Raw genomic sequence first — 20,278 nt, 5'->3', positions numbered from 1 at the left:
TAATATTATAATGTAAATATTAGTTTATATTAGTAAATAGAATTAGGAATATAATATTAATAAGAGTGTACTAAATTATATAATTATAGGTTATAGTAATTATAAGGATAGCTGTAAGGGTAGCTTATAGTAGTTATTAAGGTTAAGGGGAAGTAGAGCAGCTTATAGTAATTATTAGACTTAGCTATAATAATAGTAATTATTATAAGCTGCCCTTATAGTATTATAGCTAGCTGCTAAGGGGGGGGGGGAATATAGAGCAGAAAGGTATATATTATTAGATTTAGCTGATTTTAAAGGAATAAGAAATAAATATAGCTATAACTAAGGAGAGGCACTAATAATAGTAAGATTATTCTTTATAGCAACTAGCATAAAGAAGTTAATAATAAAAGGGCGTATAAGCTATAAATAGTATATTATAAAGTAGGTAAGCTTAGTAGGTAGGAATTAATAGATAGGATATAGGTTATTAGTCTTATTATACCTTTTATAATAAAGGGTGAAAATAATAACTAAACCTTATCTAAAAAAGATATTCTTAAGCTTACTAACGCTAAAGTTATTAACTTAAATAGAAATAATCTCTATAGATTAAGTAAGTTAATTAGTAAAGATATAGATAGTAACTAAAATTACTTCTTAAAGGTTTCTTATAGCCTTTTTATATCTTATAATAATATTATTATTAAGGGTATTATTGCTCCTATATATAAAATTACTAAAAGGGGTATTAGAAAATAAAGAGGTATACTTAAGAAGGAAATCTTTCCTATAGTTAACTTATTTAGTATTATTAAGGTGTTAAAGGAAATTATAGCTAAGTATAGCTTCCCTAATATTATTATAGATAGTATTAAGCTTAGGTAAGAGTAGTATTATAAATAGCTTATTATTATTAGTAGAAAAGACTAACTTAATATTAAGGAAGAGGATAGTAGTAAGATATCTATTAATAAAGTCTATAATATTAGTAGTAATAGCTTAAAGGTTAAACCTTATAAGCTAAAAGTTATAGTAGTTAAGAGTTAATTTAGAGGTTATAAGGTTATAACTTTAGTCTACTATATTAGTAATAGTAGTACTTTCTTATAATTATAAGTTCTTAAGGTTAATCTATTTTAAAAATAGCTAGATAAAGGGGGTTATAAAAGGAGAGGGGCTATTAATATAGGTTAGACTATTTATTAAACTGTATAGTAATACTATAAGGGTTAGCTGAGAATTCTAATTAGCTAGAGCGTAAGTAGAGAGGTATTCTTAAAGGTAGTTAGTATAATATCTCTTAGCTTTTTTAAAAGTTATAATAAGGAGGATTTTAATTATTATACTAACAGTAGTACTATACTAACTTTAGGTTTTCTATATTCTATTAGGATTTAAGGCTATAAACACTATATATAAGAGGATAGGTATCTTAAAGATATCACTAGCTATCTAGTAAGTAGTAAAAGAAAAAACTACCTCTATAACTACTATATATAGCGCCTTAATAGTAAAGATCTTATTATTATTAGGATCTAAGTCTATATTTAATATATAAGTAAACACCTTAGTAATATTATTTAGGATAGTAATAAGAGTTAGTAGTAAGTTAGAAGAATATAATACTTAGTAGTAAGCTATAAGCATATAGATAGTAATAAAAATAAATATCTTCTTAAAAAGTTTAATATAATCTCTAATTATATTTACCTCTAGTTTAAACTAAAAGGCGCTATAAGAAGACTTATTATATTTATAATAGTTAAGCTCCTCTAAGATAAGCTATCCTTCTAATATTACTATATATATAATAGAAGTCTTTAAGATTTAATAGAGGTAGATAATATATAAGGCTATAGCAGCTTTAGTAATATTAGGGAAGTATCTATTAGTATTATAATAGTAATACTAGCTTTTAAGATAGTAAATAAAGGATAATTACTTAATAAATTAGTTTAGTTTAGTTAAGATACTAGCTATTATAAGCAGGTTAGCAGATTACTATATAGTACTACTTTAGATATTATAAATAAAAGCTATAAAATAGTTAGTAGTATTAAGAGTAGAAAGTATCTTATAGTAATTAATAGGTATATAAATAAGGCTAGCTAGTAATAATAAAGCTTAAACTTAAAAGTAAGTAAAACTAATAGTATTTAAGAAGCTTTAAATAGTAATATTCTTTAATAATAAAATATATATAATATAGTAATTATAAATATGCTTTTATATAATATTAGGGAGTAGGGTGATATATAGGTATATAAAGTATCTAAGTCTATTAGAGTAGATAGGTAGGAAAGAGAGCAACTAGAAATAAAGAAGTAGGATAAGTTAAAAGTTAGACTATATCTTTTAGTTTATTACTACGTCTTAAATATAAGTTAAGATAAAAGTAAAGGCTTCCTTAATAATAGATATAACTTTAATAGTATTTAAGTTTAAAGTATAAGAGTTAATATAGTTAGAAGCTAAGTAGGGTTATAAAGGCACTAACTTACTATATTTCTTATAGAATATAAGTCCTAAAAGAGGGATAGTATAGATAAAGTCTAAGATATTAATAAAATTAGTAGGTTTATTATTAGGAGTGTTATCCTTAAATATAGTTAATATGCTATATAAGAATAAGTAGGAGATAGTTACTATAATAGTAACTAGAGGATACCTTATAGTAATTACTAAAGATATAATTTAAAAAGAGGTAATAAAGAGAAAAGCCTTAGTAGCAGATAGTAATAGTTAATAAGCTTAGTTAAGACTTAATATAAATTAAATAGAAGTTAAGAAGTTAGAATTATATCTATAGGGGTAAGCTGTAGTAATTAATAGGATATAAGGATATAACTTAAGCTAGATAATTAAAGGTAAAGAGTTAAAGTTAGAGAGAAGCTAGAAAGTTAGTATTAAAGAGAAGTTAGAAAGTTAAAGTTAGAGAGTTAAAGTTAGAAAATTAAAGTTAGAGAGTTAAAGTTAAAGAGTTAAAGTTAAGAAGTTAAAGTTAAGAAGTTAGGAAATTAATAATATCTTAAGTATAGGTCTAAAGCAGTTAGTAGTTTAGTGAAGTAAGTTAAAGCAGTAGGTATAAGTCTAAAATAGGGCCTCTAGCTAGCTACTATGACTTTTACCTAGAACCTATACTATAACAACCTCTAATTTCACCCTTTAGCTAACGGCCTACTGGTTATGTGATCCTAGCTTCGGCCCTATTTCCCCCACACGCGCTTAGGTGCGCTATCCATCAGACAATCTCATCACCTTTAACATCACTTCAATAATAACTTCACAACTTTAACTAGGTTTAATTACTACAGACTTTCTCTAGCCTTCTAACCTATCTACTAACCCTCACACATACCCTCTATTAGCTTAGCTGTCTTTTCTACTGCCTACACTGCATACGCCCTCTGAGATAGACGTCTATCGTGACGTTTTCAGGAGATATAGTACCATCACCATCTATATTCATCAGCAATACCTATAATATCATAGTTAGCCTAGTTAACTTACTAGCTATGCCGCCCTACTAAGGACATCATTAAAATAAGCGTAAATACTAAGATTAGCAGTAAATACGTCTATATTATTAAGCGAGAGGCTTTGCTAAAGTAAGTAAGTAGCTTCTACGCTATTACTACTAAGGTTAGCTTCTAAGACTTTAAGGTAGGATCTAGCTATAGCTATCTAATCCTTAAGGCTCTATATATTAAAAGGTATTATCTTACTAATTGCTATAAGCTTAGCCTTATAGTTAGTATTAATTTTAGTATTTTAAGGTATGCTTTAAGTAAAGCTTTATAGTATAAGATCCTATAGATTAGGTAGGATAGAATATATTATAAAGGAATCTAAGTAGTTTGCTTTAGTAATATTAACTTAAGATTGAGGGTGAGGAATAGGCTTGAGGCTTAGTGTGAGTAGCATCTTAAGTATATAGCTAAGATAAGCTTTTCTATAGCTAAAGACTTTATGAAGCTATCTCTAGTATATATCTCGCTTATAAGTTATATAGGTGAGGCTATTAACCTTACTAATAATAAAGCTATTATTAATAAGGCTGATAGCTATAATAGGTAAGTTAGGGTTAGTGCAGGCAGTTATTCTAGACCTTTAGGTATGTATACTGTGAAGCTATTAGATTAGGCACTAACTAAGGTGCTTTTACTGCTTTTTCCCCTACTGTGAAAACCCCTATTAGGTAGGCTTAAAACTTCCTTAATATAAGTCTAAAGTAGTTAGTAGTCTAATTAAGTAGGTTTAAAGTAGTTAGTTATTAACTAAGGTAGAATAAGTTAATTAAAAGAGCTATAATTATATATCTAAGAGATAAATAAAAAAATAATTATATAATAAGCAGTATTATGCTATTATACTATAGGAGGTATTTAAGTAAGATATATAAAGATAGATAGAAAGAGGTTAAGTAGTACTAATAGTGTAGCTAGTAATAATTAATAAATATAAGGTTACTAGGCTAAGTTAATAAGGCTAATAGTAATTACTAGAGGTAGTAAGCAGTAAGTAGCACGCTCTATAGTAATTAATATAGCTAGCGCTAAATATAATAATCACTATAAGTTGCTTTAAGCCTATTAAGCTTAAGGATTACTATAAGCTACCTAAAGGCTATTAAAACTAAGGATTACTATAGGCTATCCTCTATCTATTTTAAAGGATAGGTAAGAGTATAATATATAGCTATAAATATCTTAAAGAGGTATAAATTAAGAGAAGATTTAGTTAATAAGGTAATTAAGCTGATATAAAGGAGGGGAGTAAATCTCTTTATAACTTAGTATTAAATAGTTATAGTTAAGGTTAATAGTTAGTAGTTTAGCTAAATAGTTAGTAAGATAGGTTTAACAGTAAGAAAAAACATATAGTTATAATATAAGGGGTGTTTATATAATATTATATTATAGTAAGCATAAATATAATAAGTAATAGTATAGATAGGTAGTAAGTTAGATATTTAATACTAATATAATAGTAAGTTATATATTAAGTAAAGAGGTATCTATTATATAAACTCTAAGATAAACTAAAGGATAGTATAGATTAATAATATAAGTAACACTAATATAAGCAGCTATATATAGAGTATTAATAAAGAGATATTAATAAAATAGTTAAGTTATATAATAAGTATATAACAGTTTAGTAAGTAGATAAGTAGTATAAAGTATACCTTAGTATAAAGCTTAATATATATAAGTAATATAATAGGATTAAAGATATATACTAATCTATAAAAAGTAAATAAATACTAGCTACTAATAGTTATAAAATAATATTTTAAAGGCTAAGTAGTTAGTATAATAAGATAACTTTACTAAATATATAAGATAAACTATAAGTAGGTAGGTATATACTAATAAGGATAAATAGTATTTAAAGCTCTAATAATAAGGTATTAAAACCTTTAAGTAACTAAGGTAGGATATATATTAATAAGGATATATAGCACTTAAAGCTTTAGTAATAAAGTATAAGAACGTTAGGATAACTTAAGGGCTAAAGTGTAAAGTTAAGGATTATAAGCTTTATAATCTTACCTTAAAAGTAAACTTAGAAGATAAAGGGTAATAGATTATTATTATAACTACTAATAGTAATTACTAATATTAGGAATTAATAGGTATTAAGAGAGTAGTAGGATTAATAGTGAGTAAGATTAATATAAGGATTAAGATATATAATAAGAAGTAAGTTATAGTAATTATAAAGGTGAGGATACTTAGTTAGATAGTAAGTTTAAGGGAATAGTTAGGGTAATATATAAGATAATTAGTGTTAGATATACTATACTTTAGAGTAAGAGGGAGGTAAATAGTAGTAATCATTAAGGTTAAGATATATAATAAGACTATAAGTATATAAGGATATATATTATACCTAAGAGGTAAAGTTAAGGGGTAAGTCTATAGTAATCACTATAGTTAGGATATATAGCTATATAGTTAAGAGGTAAGTCTATAGTAACTACTAAGGTTAAGATATATAATATATTATAGGGGTTAAGTTCATAGTTAAGTAGTAGGGAAGCTAGTTATAATAATCACTAAGGTTAAAAGTTACTAACTATAGGTAGTAATTATTAGTATAGAGGTAGTAAGAGAGAGGTTAGTTATAGTAATTACTAAGGCTAGGGGTAGTAATCACTATAAGTTATATATAATATATATAGGTATGCATAGGCGCATAGGCGATATATATAAGCGCCTGCACGCTTATATGCACGCGCGCAGTTAGGTGGTGAGAAAAGTAGGCCTAGTTGCAGTCACGCCAGCTAATAAGGTACCTAGCCCTAAGTAAATTACTTAAAGCTAGATAGAAGAAAAGCGTTATTTAGTAGAGGGATAATTTTATAGATAGAGAACTACTTATTCTATTACTTTTTTTCTTTAAATTTAGAGTTTTACTAAATATAAAGGAGGATATACTCTTTAAGGGAGAAGATATAAAGCTAAGTGTTTATTTAGCTAGATAAAGGTTTAATATAGTAAGAGATAGAGGTTTAATTAATACTTAGACTTAGTTAGAGATAGAGGGTAGTTAGTAAAACTTAGGATTTAAGATATATATATTAAGTGATTTAATATAACTTTAGGAGGAGAATATAGATATAATAGTTAGTTATAATAGTTTTTAAGCTACTTACTCTTCTATTAAGAAGTATTTAGAATTAATTTAAAGCTTAGATTTAATTATTTTAGTAAGTTTATCTAAGTATTTATTATTTTATTCTTTCTCTTTTTTAAACTTTTAGTATATAAAAGAGGAGATTATATTAAATAGAGTAAAGATATAAGCCTCTTTTTTAAAAGTATCTTATTAGTTTTTATTAAGTAGGTTTAAGTTTAATATATTAAATAAGTATTATTATAGAAGTATTTAAATAAAAAACTATAAAACTACTTAGCTTTAAGGCTATATTAAGATACTTTTAAATAAAACTAATAGCTATATTAAGATCTAAATATTTAGTAAAAAATAGAGCTTAATTATATTATTAGTTATTAATAGTAGCTTTAAGATATATAGAAAGTATTAGATAAATATTATTAGAAGTATAACTATTAGTATAGGTTTATAAGTAGCTACTTTATAGCTTACTAAAGTAGAAGTATAAATAGCTTTTTTTTAAGCTTAATATTTAGCTTATTTTTAATAATAGTTAGTTTTTTATTCTTCTTTATTATAATATTTTAGTAGTTACTTATATTTTAGTTTATTTTTAATAAGCTTTATTTTAAGAGATTTAGATTATAGCTAGATATATATTTAATAGAAAGGTTTATAAATATATAAAAGGGGTTAAAGTTTCTAATATTAAAAGAAAAAGAGAAAAGTTTTAATAAATATCTAATTAAATATATCTATTTATTATATATTTAATAAGTTTAAATATATAGAGAATCTTATTAGTTTTAGTTTATAGTTTATAGTTATTAAATAATAGTTTATAGTTAATAGTTTCTAATTTATATTTATCTAGAAAGTAATATATAAAGATAGAGGTTTAAGATTTATAAATTAAATAGCTTAAGTTTATAAATCTTAAAAAACTATAAAAAAATAAAATAATAAAAAGAATAAAAGAATAATAAGTAATAAGTTAAGACTAAATAGTAATAGAAATAATATAACTATACCTTTTTAGGATTTTTATTACTAAAATAAGTTATAAAGTATAAAGTTATATAATAATAGCGCTATACTAAATATAAATTAGTATAATAAGTCCTAACTTAGTAATTAAGTAAAGTAATTCTTAGAGTATATAGGGATAGCTATACCTAATTAGGATTTCTATTACTTATATTAAACCCTCTTAAGTTTTTATTATATATTAAGCTTATCTAAAACTAAAGTATATCTAACTAGTAAATTATATTAATCTTTTATAAAATAATAGCAGTATATATAAAAAAACAATAAGAAGTATTATTTTTTAAATATTTTAAAGTAATTTAATCTGATTTTTAACCTTAATATATATAATATTTTACCCTTAACCTTATACTTAAGTTTATTCTATAATATTTAGTTACTTTTAATATTTAAATAATAAATTAATTATGTTTTTTAAATATAAAGCTTTATTAAAATTAGAGTTATTTTAATTTATTTATAAAGAGAAATTATATATATTTATTAAAATACTTTATTATATTATAGTTATAAAATATTAGATAATTAATTTTAGGAAAAGGATACTTTATAATAAAATTTAAGTTTTAAGTACTTAATATTTATTATTTTTCTTAAAACCTAACCCTTTATACCTTAAATAATATAGGTTAGCTAATAAGAATAGTAACTTAATTATAATACTAAAAATAATTATATAAGTTTTAATATAAATTAAATAATATTATAACTATTAGTTAGATATACTTAGAGAATATAAAGGGAATAAGGATTATAAGATTATAATATAGTTAATAAGTTTTATAAATACTTATAGAGGAGTTTAAATAAGTAATCTCTATATAAGTATATTAAATTTATTATATTAACTTAGGTTATATAATATTAATTATAAGATAGATAAAAGAAATCTAAAAGAAATAATAAAAAATATAGTTTATAGTTATAATATAGCTGAAGCTCTCTAAGAATATATATTATAGATATTAAGATATTAAGTATTAGAGTTTATATAATTAGAAATATTATAAATATAGATATATATATCTAAAGCTATTATATAAGTATATATAAACTTATTAATACTTAGACTAAAGGGGTATTATAACTATTTCTAAAGTAAGAATTTAGTTATTATACTAAATTATATAATTTAAGTTAAGAAATAAATATATAATTATATATAAGGTTACTTATAAGAAAGAAATATAACTTAAAGACTATTTTTACTATAAATAAACTATTTTTTTAGTATTAACCCTTTTTTAATAAAAAACTAAGACTATATATAGATTTATTTAATTAATCCTAACTAATTATTAAACTAAATTTAGTTTAAGGATTAAACTCCTAATAGTTAGGTTTAAAACTATAATATAAAAATATTAACTATACTATTTATTAATTTCTAAACTAACTTTATTAAGTATTAAACTAAAAACTAAATTATTATAATTACCTTTATTTAAGCTTTTATTATATCCTACTTTTATATATTTTACTATAAGAAATCATAATAAGTTCTTTCTTTAGAAAATAATAACTTCTACTTTTTCTCTATATAGACCTACTTTATTTTAAGTGAGGATTTTAATAGCTTCTACTTAAAGCTATTATTATTAGTATATTAAGGCTAAAGCTAAAGATAGCAATTAACCTTAAGATTATATAACTAATAAGCTATTAGCTAAAAGGGGAAGTTAGAAGTTATTATAGTATAAATTCTAAATAAAAATAATAGTAGCTAGCTAGAAGCCTTTAATAAAGTATATTAACTATTAAGTTATTATATATTACTAATAGAATAAAATTTATAAATTTAATAATTTAATTAAGTTAAAATAAATTAATACTAATATTGTTTAAACTATAATATACCTTTAAAATATTTATATAAATTAGTAATTAATAATATTATTATTAATTAGTCTAAGCTAAATAAGTTACTATTACTAATTTATAATTATTTGGACTTAGATTAAATATTTATTAAGTTAACTAAGTATTTTATAAACTAAAGACTTAGTTAAAAAGAATACCTTATTATTATCTTTAATTATTTTTATAATATAAATATTTTAAGTATAAAAAGTTTAATAAATAACACTTAATAAGATATTAATAAATATTACCTTTAGTATTTATAAACTTAGTCTTTTTTTTAGTTTTAATAAATATTTATATTACTTATTATTACTAATATATTAAGTTAACTTAAGTAAGTTATTTTATAAGCTAGTGCTATTATTTATCATCTTTCTATAATTAATACTTAAAATATAGTAAAATAGAGATACTATAAATTACTAACATAATATAAAATCACTAAACTATATAAACAAACGTTTAACTATCCAGTCTATATAAGTTTCAATCATACTGCATACATTACACAGCGCTATTACTGAGACCGCCGCATCCATTTCAGAATCAGATTGCTTACGCTGCTTAGACTGAAGCGCAAGCAGGTGTAGCCACTAAATCAATCGCCTGGTAAGAGGGCGACCCAGCTAAACTCGCCGCCGTAAACATATAAAGTGTATTAGCAGACCCCTGAAGCGCAAAGACTTCCGCATGGGCACCAGCATCGCAAGTCAGCACTCCCTTCGCACCAGCCGCACCGCTTGCATATGACTTCTGGATCTTGCAGAAAAGCTTGCGCCAACCGTTTGCTGCGATTGCAGCATTGGGATCCTGGTAGACTGCTGATGCATCGGCGTCGTTGGTGTTAAGGATGGTGTTGAGGAAGGATGTTGGCGTTGAGATGTCGACCACGGAGCCATCGGGGTTGATGCGGAACTTAGTGGCTTTGGAGGTATCCTGGAAAAGGGCCAGGGTGTAGCCGTCGCCATTAATGTAGTAGTTGGCAAGTGGGCCGGCAGACACTTGGGCAATGAAGGTGTTGCATGCTGATGCGGTGGCAGTGGTTTTGGTGACTGATGTTGACAACAAAGTGGTCGAAACGGTAGAAGTTATCGTGACAACGTTGGTCTGGGTGGGTGTCGCCAAGGTGGTAGTGCTGGTGGTGGTGATGGTTCCCGTGGCGACCGCCGAGCATGCGGCAGAGATCCTGGAGGCGGCCCAGGTGGATAGGGAGGCAGGAGTGGCGACAGCGGCGGCTGCGCGCTTCTTGTACAGAGGCACATTGCTATTGTCGGTTGTAGTCTGGATAACGCTTGTCTGGATCACGACTGAAACTGCGATCTCTGTCGTGAGACTCGTGCTTGTAGCGGTAACAGTGACAGTGGCAGGAGAGCTGGTCTGTATGATGGTAGAGATCGGAGCGATGTAGTTGATGTATGAGGTACAGAACGCTGCGCCCGCAGTCTTCAGGTATGGGATGTCGTTGGGGCAGCTTACATCGCCAGAATTGGCTTTGTTAGTGGCAATGTAGCTGTCTTGCATTGTGTACTTGGAACTGCCGCGGTACTGTCCCTTGTTGGTCGCGTAGGATGCATCCCAGGCCTTGGTGTACAGGGCACAGTATTGGCCCTGATAGACATCGTCTTTATACGAAGAATACGTGTTGAAGAATTGGCAGGTTTTGGGCTTTCCGTCACTAGGAGGGTGCCTCATGTTGTAGTCTGTCTGGGCATTGCATGCCGTTGCGCACTTCTGCAAATCGAATGTGCCATCCGTGAAGATCTTGGCTCCCATGTAGGTCTGCATACGTGTCAGTATTTGTTTCCTGGGTCAGGTGGCGTCATCTCTTGCTCACATCTTTGCCGTTGCAATCAAGCGGCGCATTGATGGCAAAGTTCCCAAGCGCGATGTTCTCGGTGTAGCCATCAGCAGTCTGCACGATGATTGCACGTTTCATCAACTGGTCCTGAGGCAGGGGATCGCTCTTGATCTCGTCAACGACTGCTGCCAGAGCTTTGCTCCGGTCATAGCTGGTTGAGTTATCAGGGGCGGTCTTGGGATCAGGGGCCTGATCGATGAGGTCGAAGTCAATGTTTTGACGCTTCTGAAGAGAGGGCAGCGCCGATGCCAGATGCGATGCACCGATGACTACGAGTACGAGACCTGCCTTCATATTGGCTGTAGATTGAAGGAAGCGAAGAAGATGGAAGGATGGAGGGGAAAAGAGGAGTGATGGGTTAGAGTAAAACGAAGTATGCCTACTTGTCGAGTGCGATGGTGAAGATAGCAAGAGAAGAGGGAATCTTGAAGGTTCATAACAGTGTGATACTTATAGATCTTATTGAGAAGCGAATGCCTCTGCATAAGGCGTGAGCAGTTCACAACTGGCTAGCGAGTCTACCTCTTTGCTAAGTGAAAATCTCACTAAACCGTTCAGCCCAGCTGAGCATCTTTATTCAGGTGGAATCTCTAAAAATGCTTGAGGTCGGTCTAGATTCTCATCGTCGAGGAGTTGTTGCATGTATAAACTGAGCCTGAAACAAAATTAGTGAAAACGGTGTTGTCCCTAGTATGTAGCGGTGTTGCTTGTGGCTGCAGACTAGGTGACAGTACTTACGAGGCCCTCAAAGAAATAAAGCATGGTGCATGCACGTGGCAAAACGTGATTTTCAGCTGCATAGAGTTAGTCGTTGCTAGTAGCAATTGTGGCTTGTCCTACTTTTACGCTCTGGCGTGCTAATACCTTGGCATTCTCAGCTGCACTTCATCTTAAATGCTAAGTTTAGGATGAAGTGCGTCTCCTAAGAATCCATTATCCCATGTGGTGCGATTGGACTGCAGTGCACAGATATGCAGTGTAATCCGGCTACTCAGAGACGCCCATGAACTATTTGATGCTAAACGTTTGATAATATACATGAGTCTCACACACATACTGGTTCTTCTCTTCCAAATGTTGGCCCGAATCGCATCTTTCCATTGCCGACCTGCTGATCGAGGTTACAAAATCCCGTCGCATTCTTTCCCGTCCCTCACCAATACAATTTACTTGTTGCGCCCATGATATTTTCGTCATACTTGCACCGCCTGCAGGTGATTCGGACTGTCTCATTTTCTTTTTCGCTGTGACACCTGCGGCCGGTCAACAGAGCGACCAATGAGTGCCTGACGTCCTTGTCCCCCTTGACGAACCAGGTCGTGTACTTGGTCGTGGACATTGACTCGGCTCTCTGTCTGGGAATCTGGGGCCGAAGTCCCGCACGACTCGACGGGCAATGAAGCCCCTTCGCGATCGAGGAAACACGCTCCCATTGTTTTGCCGACTGCAAATGCATTTGGGGTGGTTGATCATGATGAGGAGCTTGGCAGCCGCGGTGCCTGATGAACGTCAGCCATGTTGAATTGGTTACAGCGACAGAGAGTCCTACCTCAGCGCACAGGACGGCCATGCGTGATATAGAGCATCAAATGAACCGGACGAATCCAACACGATGCCCTTGTTACTCTGGAGCATGATCTGTCGAGACCAATGCTAGAGCCAAGCAAAGGCGAAGGCCCTTGATGGGACAGGCGTGGAGCCAGTGTTGTTCGTGCAGGCTTGATGGTAATTGAACCTGACAGCGTGAAGCTTGACCGGACTCTTCAAACTGGTGTCTGCGGGCGAGGCGATCTGCCCTCTCTCGACAGGGTATCCGCATTTGTTGGGCTTCCTTCGCTGGATCGAGCTCCGCGCTCAGCCAGGTTTCGCATCTTGTCTTGGTTCCTCCGCCTAAACGACCCATTATCCCAAAGGATCCGGGTCTCCTCGCTCTTTTCGCTGGCTTCCTTCTCTTGGCCCTCCTTGAGCAATTTTTCCCAGTCTGCCGAGTTCTGCTCGATTGGCCGCGACGGCTGCAATGACGCCTTTTGATCGAAAAGCGACCCATAGACGCGTCTTGAGGGTGCGGGTCGCGGCCGCTGCTCGCTCTCCGCAGGCCGTTTGGCGACCAAAGACTCCAGCTTCAATTGTTGAGCGTGTGCGCGGAAGTTGATGAAGTTTTCCTCGTTCAGGCCAAGAATGGTTTCGAGGTCCTCGACGGCGCGTTTGGGGTATGTGAGAACAGCTTCTTCGAGGGAAAGCTCAGGCTGCTCAGCCGGCTTTGAACCATCGTCGCTGTCTTCGTCGGCATCGCTCTCGTAGCTCTCGTAGTCATAATCGTCGTCGTCGTTGGCGTGCCAGGCGCGGAACGGGATGTCGTAGAATTTGACCAGATAAGCGAGTGCTTCCAATCGTCTAGCGGAGATGGGCGCTCGAAGACTGTAGAACGTCTTGGCGTCTTTAGGGAAGAGGCGCTTGTCCGGCAGAACAGGGCCGTCGGGATGGATTGCGGCGAGGGGTTCGATGCGAAACGTTGGGTTTCGAAGCCTGCTGTTGTGGTTGAATGCTTTCCCGCGTTCGAACTCGGCACGGAGGAGATCGATGTCGCTTTTCAGCTCTGTGCGTAGGTCCTTCATATCGTCCTTCAACACCGTGCGAAGGTTGTTGATATCTTCCTTCAGCTCGGTGCGAACATTGTTGATATCTTCCTTCAGCTCGGTGCGAACATTGTTAATATCGTCCGTCAGCGTCGCGTGTACGTGATAAATGTCGTTCTTGAGTTCCGCGTGAACAATATTGATATCGTCCGTCAGGCCCGTGTGGACGCGGTGGATGTCGACCTTGAGTTCGTGGGTGTTGTCGCCGAGTGCTTGCCGGATGGAGGACAACTCGGCGTTAATTTGGCTGTCCTGAACGTTCCGGAGGTCGATGAACTCATCCCTCGTGAGTGCAGCCGAGGCAGCGTGGTTTGTGGTACCGGCTACCATAGCGGCGACGGGACAGGATGATGGATGGGAGTGTTACTGGATGGCGTCGAGATGATTGATGGGTGCTGCTTGGAGCAGTCGAGTCGAGTCATTTCGGACGATCCGTCGTTCGCGGTTTGTCGTTAGTGGTGGCCTGAGGCACGAATGGTCGAGTTAGCGCTAACTCTTTTTAGGTCAGTCACACGGGCCATTCCTCCGCCTCGCGGCAAAGCCCAGCCACCGGCTAATCTCCGGCAGCCTCTTCATCTTAGTAATGAGGAGGTATTTCGCCTTCGCGAATTCCATCGTGGCTAGTGCAGGCGGGGCCCTGATTACGCGAATTTTAGGTGGTGCATTTCTGACGCGTCCGAGGTTCTGCCGATCGGGTCCAGGCAATCCATCGCTTCCACCCGAGCGACCGAGGAGTGCTTCATCGCTCCATTTTAATGAGGCGCAGACGCTGTCTTCTAATGACAAAACATGGCGAGGGCTTCCCGCAACAGCCAATGCAGAGGGTTGTTGGTGTTCATGTCTTCGTCGGTTGAGGTTGACGAGAAAAGCCGCCATTTCGACCACTCGGCCTTCCCGCCCGCATTTCTACAATAAGGCCATTGCGCTACATGCGGTCAACATGATGTACCCCCTGAAAACCACGTTTTTGCTCTACATGGAAGTGGTCGCTTGCGATTTCCCGTCCGCTGGTGACGATTTGTGCATGTTTCAAGTCTTGGGTGGGACTTAATGCTGCTAGCTCAGCGTCTTCATGCAGCACCTCCCCCTTTGGCCGGCTATCACAAAGACTCTCTCACGGCGCAAAGACGAAACTTCTCGCATTCTTTGGAATAAAGCGAATACAAAGCCTACGCCCGTCGCAACAGCATTTTTATGAACCACGCCCTTCAAATCAACATATCACTAATCGGGAACCACAGCAAGCTTTTCGGGTTGGAATGCATTCCTAAGTCCGAGGCGCCAGTCGTCAGGATAGTTGGCGCACTCTCTCAAGCCCCTTTAGCATAGCGCCTTGTCTGGACATTAAATTCCAGTTTACTAGTCTCTGTGTCTAATCAACGTGGCCTAAGTTCAGTGAGCGTATCTGCTGAGATCTCGTCTGCTGTTTGGTTTGACTGAACCGTGTCCTTGGACAGTCTTGTTAGAACACAATGGTCCATGACTTCGTCATTTTGATAAGAAAGGTGAGATCTCTGGTAAATTAAGTGACCTGAACTTGTTTCCAGTATTAGCCACGTCAAGGGCCTCACGGAAACCCGTCGTGATAGGTTTCAGCTTTGGACGGGGAAATGCCAATGACTTAGGAATGATTCCAGGCTTGATTGGCTAAAACTTTGCCAAGTTTCCTGGACTGTAAACCTTTGACCCTTCAAGCTTAGAATCCTGTTCATTACAGGTAAGAAAAAAAGGAGGGGTCCGCCTGGTGTCGGTTGCGTGCCTCAGCGCCTGTGGTCAGTACAAAGTTTTCAAGGCCGCGGTGAACACCTAAAACGACCCCCTGAACGGATCCTTCAGAGATTGAGGGGATTTTAGAGAAACAAGAGCTAGACTCCTCTAGGAGGTTTCTTGAGTGTTAGGGGTTGAAGACTGGGAAGCCCCCTTGCGTGATCTGGCTATTGAGGTGGGTGTCATGCAAGCAATGAATCCATATCGGCCTGATTAACATTAGCGAGCCTGGGGGCGTCAGTAGCCTTCTCCGACGATTTCCAATGTATTGTAGCCAGAGGAGGTAGATCAGACTTCTTTCTTCTGGCGTACACTTTGCGGTTGCGAATTTTGACGGGGACTTGGGTGGCTCCGAACTGTGCAGCCTTTCGCCTATTGTACATCAATTTTGCGTTCGTGATCATCGCCATATGTGCATGGTAGTCAGACGGTCTGCCATGTAAGTACTTCAACAGGTAGGCCTCGGAGCGCTCTCGACGCTGAATAACATGTGAGTTCAGCCGTGACGTTGTCTTATGAGTTGAGTGACCCCAAGATAGACAGACAATTACCACGCTCGGCGTAGTCGCGGTGTTGCTCCGGGCATTTCTGAGGTCTCCGTGCTATATATAGGTGACATACGCCCCCAGCTTAGCAACACATTGTGGCTGAAGACCGTTAGATGGGATTTTCTGCAGGCAACATTTTCCCATGTTTCTCGTGGTCTTCTGTCACGGAAAAGTCGCAAATAATAGGGACAGTAGATACTGTATCTGGCTTAACAGTCGGCAGAAAGCTTGTTCCCATCTCACACCTCAGAAGTTGTCTGATACATGATGACATCGCATCTACTCATCATGCTAGCCTTTGTGGAACGGAAGATATATCAACAGTTCAAATGACTTCAATTTGCGCAAAACGGCAAACAGGAATTTTTGTTATCGAAATCGGGTAACTGTCTCAGTCAGACGGAGTCCGCGGGGCCAATCGCCGTCTCTGCTAGCAGCCAAGTCCGTAACCGTAAGCAAGACTAGGGCATGGACCAGATCCTTCGCGGCACAGTTTCGTGGCGTTACACTTTCTCGTCCTTAGGTACTCGTATTGCTGACCTCACCTGTATCTACCAACGGCTCGTCACGCCGCTTTTCTGTGCCGCCTCCGATCGGGCTGTGGGTCTCGTCCGCGGCCCCGGACGCGCTTGCAATTGTCCCTAGCCCTTGGGACAGCGGGAAACCTGCGATTGATGTGGCCATAAGCATACAACACTGCCACGACGTCCGCCCGGCTTAGTTACCTTACCATGGTGGTGACGACACGGGGGGCATGGAATACGAGTTCGTCGGGCGGACATCATTGACGTGCACATCTGCAACGATGCGAGATCACCAGAATATTTCCCAGATCTCAGTATATAACTATCGAGCGCATCACCTGTTTCGGCCATTCCATTCCAGAACACCACACCATATCAAAGCGGTTAACCCATTGCATTAATACAACTGCAAATTCACCTCATTTACATAATGAAGCTCACCGTCTCCGTCCTGGCCCTTGGAGTCCTCGCCTCCGCGAACCCCATCACGCGCCAAGCCTCCTCTCAGTACGAAATCACTGACTTTTACGGCGGCTCCGGCCCCAAGTCGTCCATAACAAACTACAACTTTGGTATCGCGATCGTTAGCCCGGACGGCGCCGTCGCGAATGAGGCCCGGTGCTCCACCAGCAGCGGCAGCAACTGGCACAACGGCTACATTGCCCCCGTATTCTCCGGCACGTGCGACGACGAGGCGGCCGGGTACGGCTTCTCGTTCACGAGCACGAGAACGCCCGACCAGGGGTACTGGCTCAACATCACCGATGCCGTTGATGGCAGCCACGCTGGCAGCAAGTTCTACTCTCAATCGCTCGTGAAGCGAGTGCAGAACAACGCCAACCCGACCGACCCGGACCCCTTCCCTAACTACGAGCTCAGGGAGGCCGGGACTTCACAGACCCCACGCACTGCAGCTTAAGTCCTTCGACTCTGGAACGATTTGATGCAGCTTGGTTTGAAATAAGTCAGTAAATATTGTTCAAAATGAAACTGCTGCGGCATACGCCCGTTGGTAGAGAGGAATATTTTACAAACGAGCTGCTTTCGTAAATGTATTGAATTTATTCGAATTAAAAGAACTACTCCAATTGCGCTGGACCTTTCTTTAGATTAATGAATCCTGTCGTGTTGAACCCTGGCCCATCCCGCTTTCTTCTGCTTGCGCAACCTTAGCACAGCGGGCGCTTTAGGCGCATCTGACGGGGGTGAGGGGGCCGGGGCGTGTTTCGTGGACTACCATCATCAGCGCGCAAAGTCTCAAGAGAAAAGGTTTAGGAAGAAGCAAACCCCGCGACTTCCTTCCTCTCCCTTTGTTTGGCTACGAATTGACGAGTTTTGCTCATTCCCAAGACCGAAGCCGCCTTCAATCATCAGACACAACTCGTGTACCCGGCCTCAATTAACACGCCTCTAACCTCCTTCCTCAACCAACCTCAACCGAGGCATTCTACACCGAGTCACGGCTCAGTACGCCTTCTCAAATGTTCAAAGTGATTAGACTCGCCGGCAGATTCTTCTGCCCTCTTGAGGGGCTCTCTTCTGAGGACGAGCTAGCTATCTGTTCATCTACCGTGGGTACCGCGGGCCTGCCGACTCCAAGAAGCGTCGACGATTCGGCCTTTTCAAGAGCGCTTTAGCTCCGAATCTCGAAGGTTAGGCGATTCCAGTCTTGAGCCATTGTGCGAAGACAGCTCACACGCCCACCAGTGTCTCTCCCATTGTCGCTCCATTGGACGGGAGCCGGGCACGTTGTCAAATTTGCTGCCCATTGCAATTTGTGTTTCCAAACGGGCAGGTCTCAAAGCCCACATACCAGTATTCACTAACTAATGTTTCTCTCTTTGTGGCAGCGTGAAGAGGGAGTTGCCTGCCCCCTGTAATCGAGGTGATTCGCTGCTCTCTTCATATACCCCCATACGTAGCCATAGAGGTTTCTCTCCCAGGCCATCCTGGCCCTCGAATATTTCCCTGCGAGAGTCATACAGCAGTTACCAAGGTGCGCCTCCGGGCGGCAAACTGCGAAGAAGGAACTTAGAAGGGAAGAAAGAAGGGGGTTTCTCTCTTTGGGCATAACTATTGCGCAGACGCGCTTCCGCTGATTCCGACGTCTATGATATCCCTGAGAGACAGAGCCCGAACCTTTCGCCAGCCGCGTCAGCTTCACCGATTCCGACGTTCCCGCTTTGGCGATCGCCGAGTGTAACTCTACGCATGAAAGCTCACACCTGGAAAGATGCTCAAATCCACGGAGCAAATAGCAAGTTCATTGTCTTTACTGAGAATGCGATCCGGGGGTTGGTCGCCCGGATTCAAGGAGTCGTTAGCAACGCTAAATCCACAAAATCCAATACCCTAGACGTGCCGCATAGTGTCGTCGTCAAGTCAAAGGATACTATGATGTGATGACACAGTGTTGAATCAAAAGTAGGCCAGATGTCGGATTTTTCCAATATCAATGGGATGTACACGCGCTTATGTGAGAAGAGTTTGGTACAATTATTAGACTATCACATTTGAGGCTTGTTGCTGCAGCGTTGGCAATCGATCGCAGTAGTTATGTATTCGAGATGATTATGTTACCACTCTGATATTGTACTCACTCACCCAATCAGGGCATCTGCCTGCAGGAAACCCTCATGCGCTGGCATTTGTCCTTGCAAACGCTCATGGATGACACGTCATTCAATCCATTCTTTCATGGGACTTCTGCCGGTCTGAACTTCACGCGGGCCTCTGGTTCGAATGGTGAGTGAACAATATGACCCCAGAAGATGAGAAAATAACGTCAGTCGGCATGTACTACTTATAACATTTGTCTAAAATCACTAGAGCCTTTCAATCCGACCTTTCGTCGCATGAAGGCCCCTGGGCTCGCTTGACATAATGCAAAAGACAAACGCTTTGCCACCGCGGAACCTTGATCACTTTGCACCTTTTCTGAGCTCTCCTGTCAAAGTTTCTAATTTACTGCGAAGTTCCTGCCTCCAAACCTTCTGAAGTGTTGGCATGCACCAAAACTGCCTTTCTATAAACTACGTCTACTTTCCCAATTTTCAGGTCTGTTGTGTGCCTGCCTGCGCGAAGCTGACATTAACCGTTTTTTCTGGAGTCCGCTTCCCAAAGTGAAGAATCTGAGAGAGTTCGGCTGCGATAGGTGAATCAGTGGTTGAGGCGTTGGAGGGGCGTCGGGTCGTTGCTCTGCACATCAGCTAGGTTGTCCTAGGATTGCGAGAGCAACAAAAAGAACGTGTCCATTAATCAGAATGCAAACACACCAGAGTATGTTGCTGCGCCAAATCAATCTCGGAGACTAGGTGCAACAGTATCTAATCATCACTTGAATGGGCTTTCAACCGGGAGACAGTACAGATGCTTGCGAACTACAAAGTTCCCAAACCTGTACCACCACCGACATCTGGACCA

General features: G+C 37.2%; 1 protein-coding gene across 1 annotated transcript; it reads left to right on the top strand.

Annotated features, from left to right (window-relative positions):
* Positions 1-17,285: 17,285 nt before the first annotated feature.
* CGCS363_v015070 (uncharacterized protein) lies at positions 17,286-17,774 on the top strand (the record flags this gene model as incomplete). The annotated part of the gene is made up of 1 exon (XM_036646919.1): positions 17,286-17,774. One exon carries the CDS (start codon positions 17,286-17,288, stop codon positions 17,772-17,774), a length of 489 nt encoding a protein of 162 aa, XP_036487868.1.
* Positions 17,775-20,278: the final 2,504 nt, after the last annotated feature.

The sequence above is a fragment of the Colletotrichum siamense genome, assembly GCF_013390195.1.
Source record: "Colletotrichum siamense strain Cg363 chromosome Unknown KSG_Cg363_contig14, whole genome shotgun sequence".
NCBI classification, from domain to species: Eukaryota; Fungi; Ascomycota; class Sordariomycetes; order Glomerellales; family Glomerellaceae; genus Colletotrichum; species Colletotrichum siamense.
This window is presented reverse-complemented; position numbering and strand designations above follow the sequence as displayed.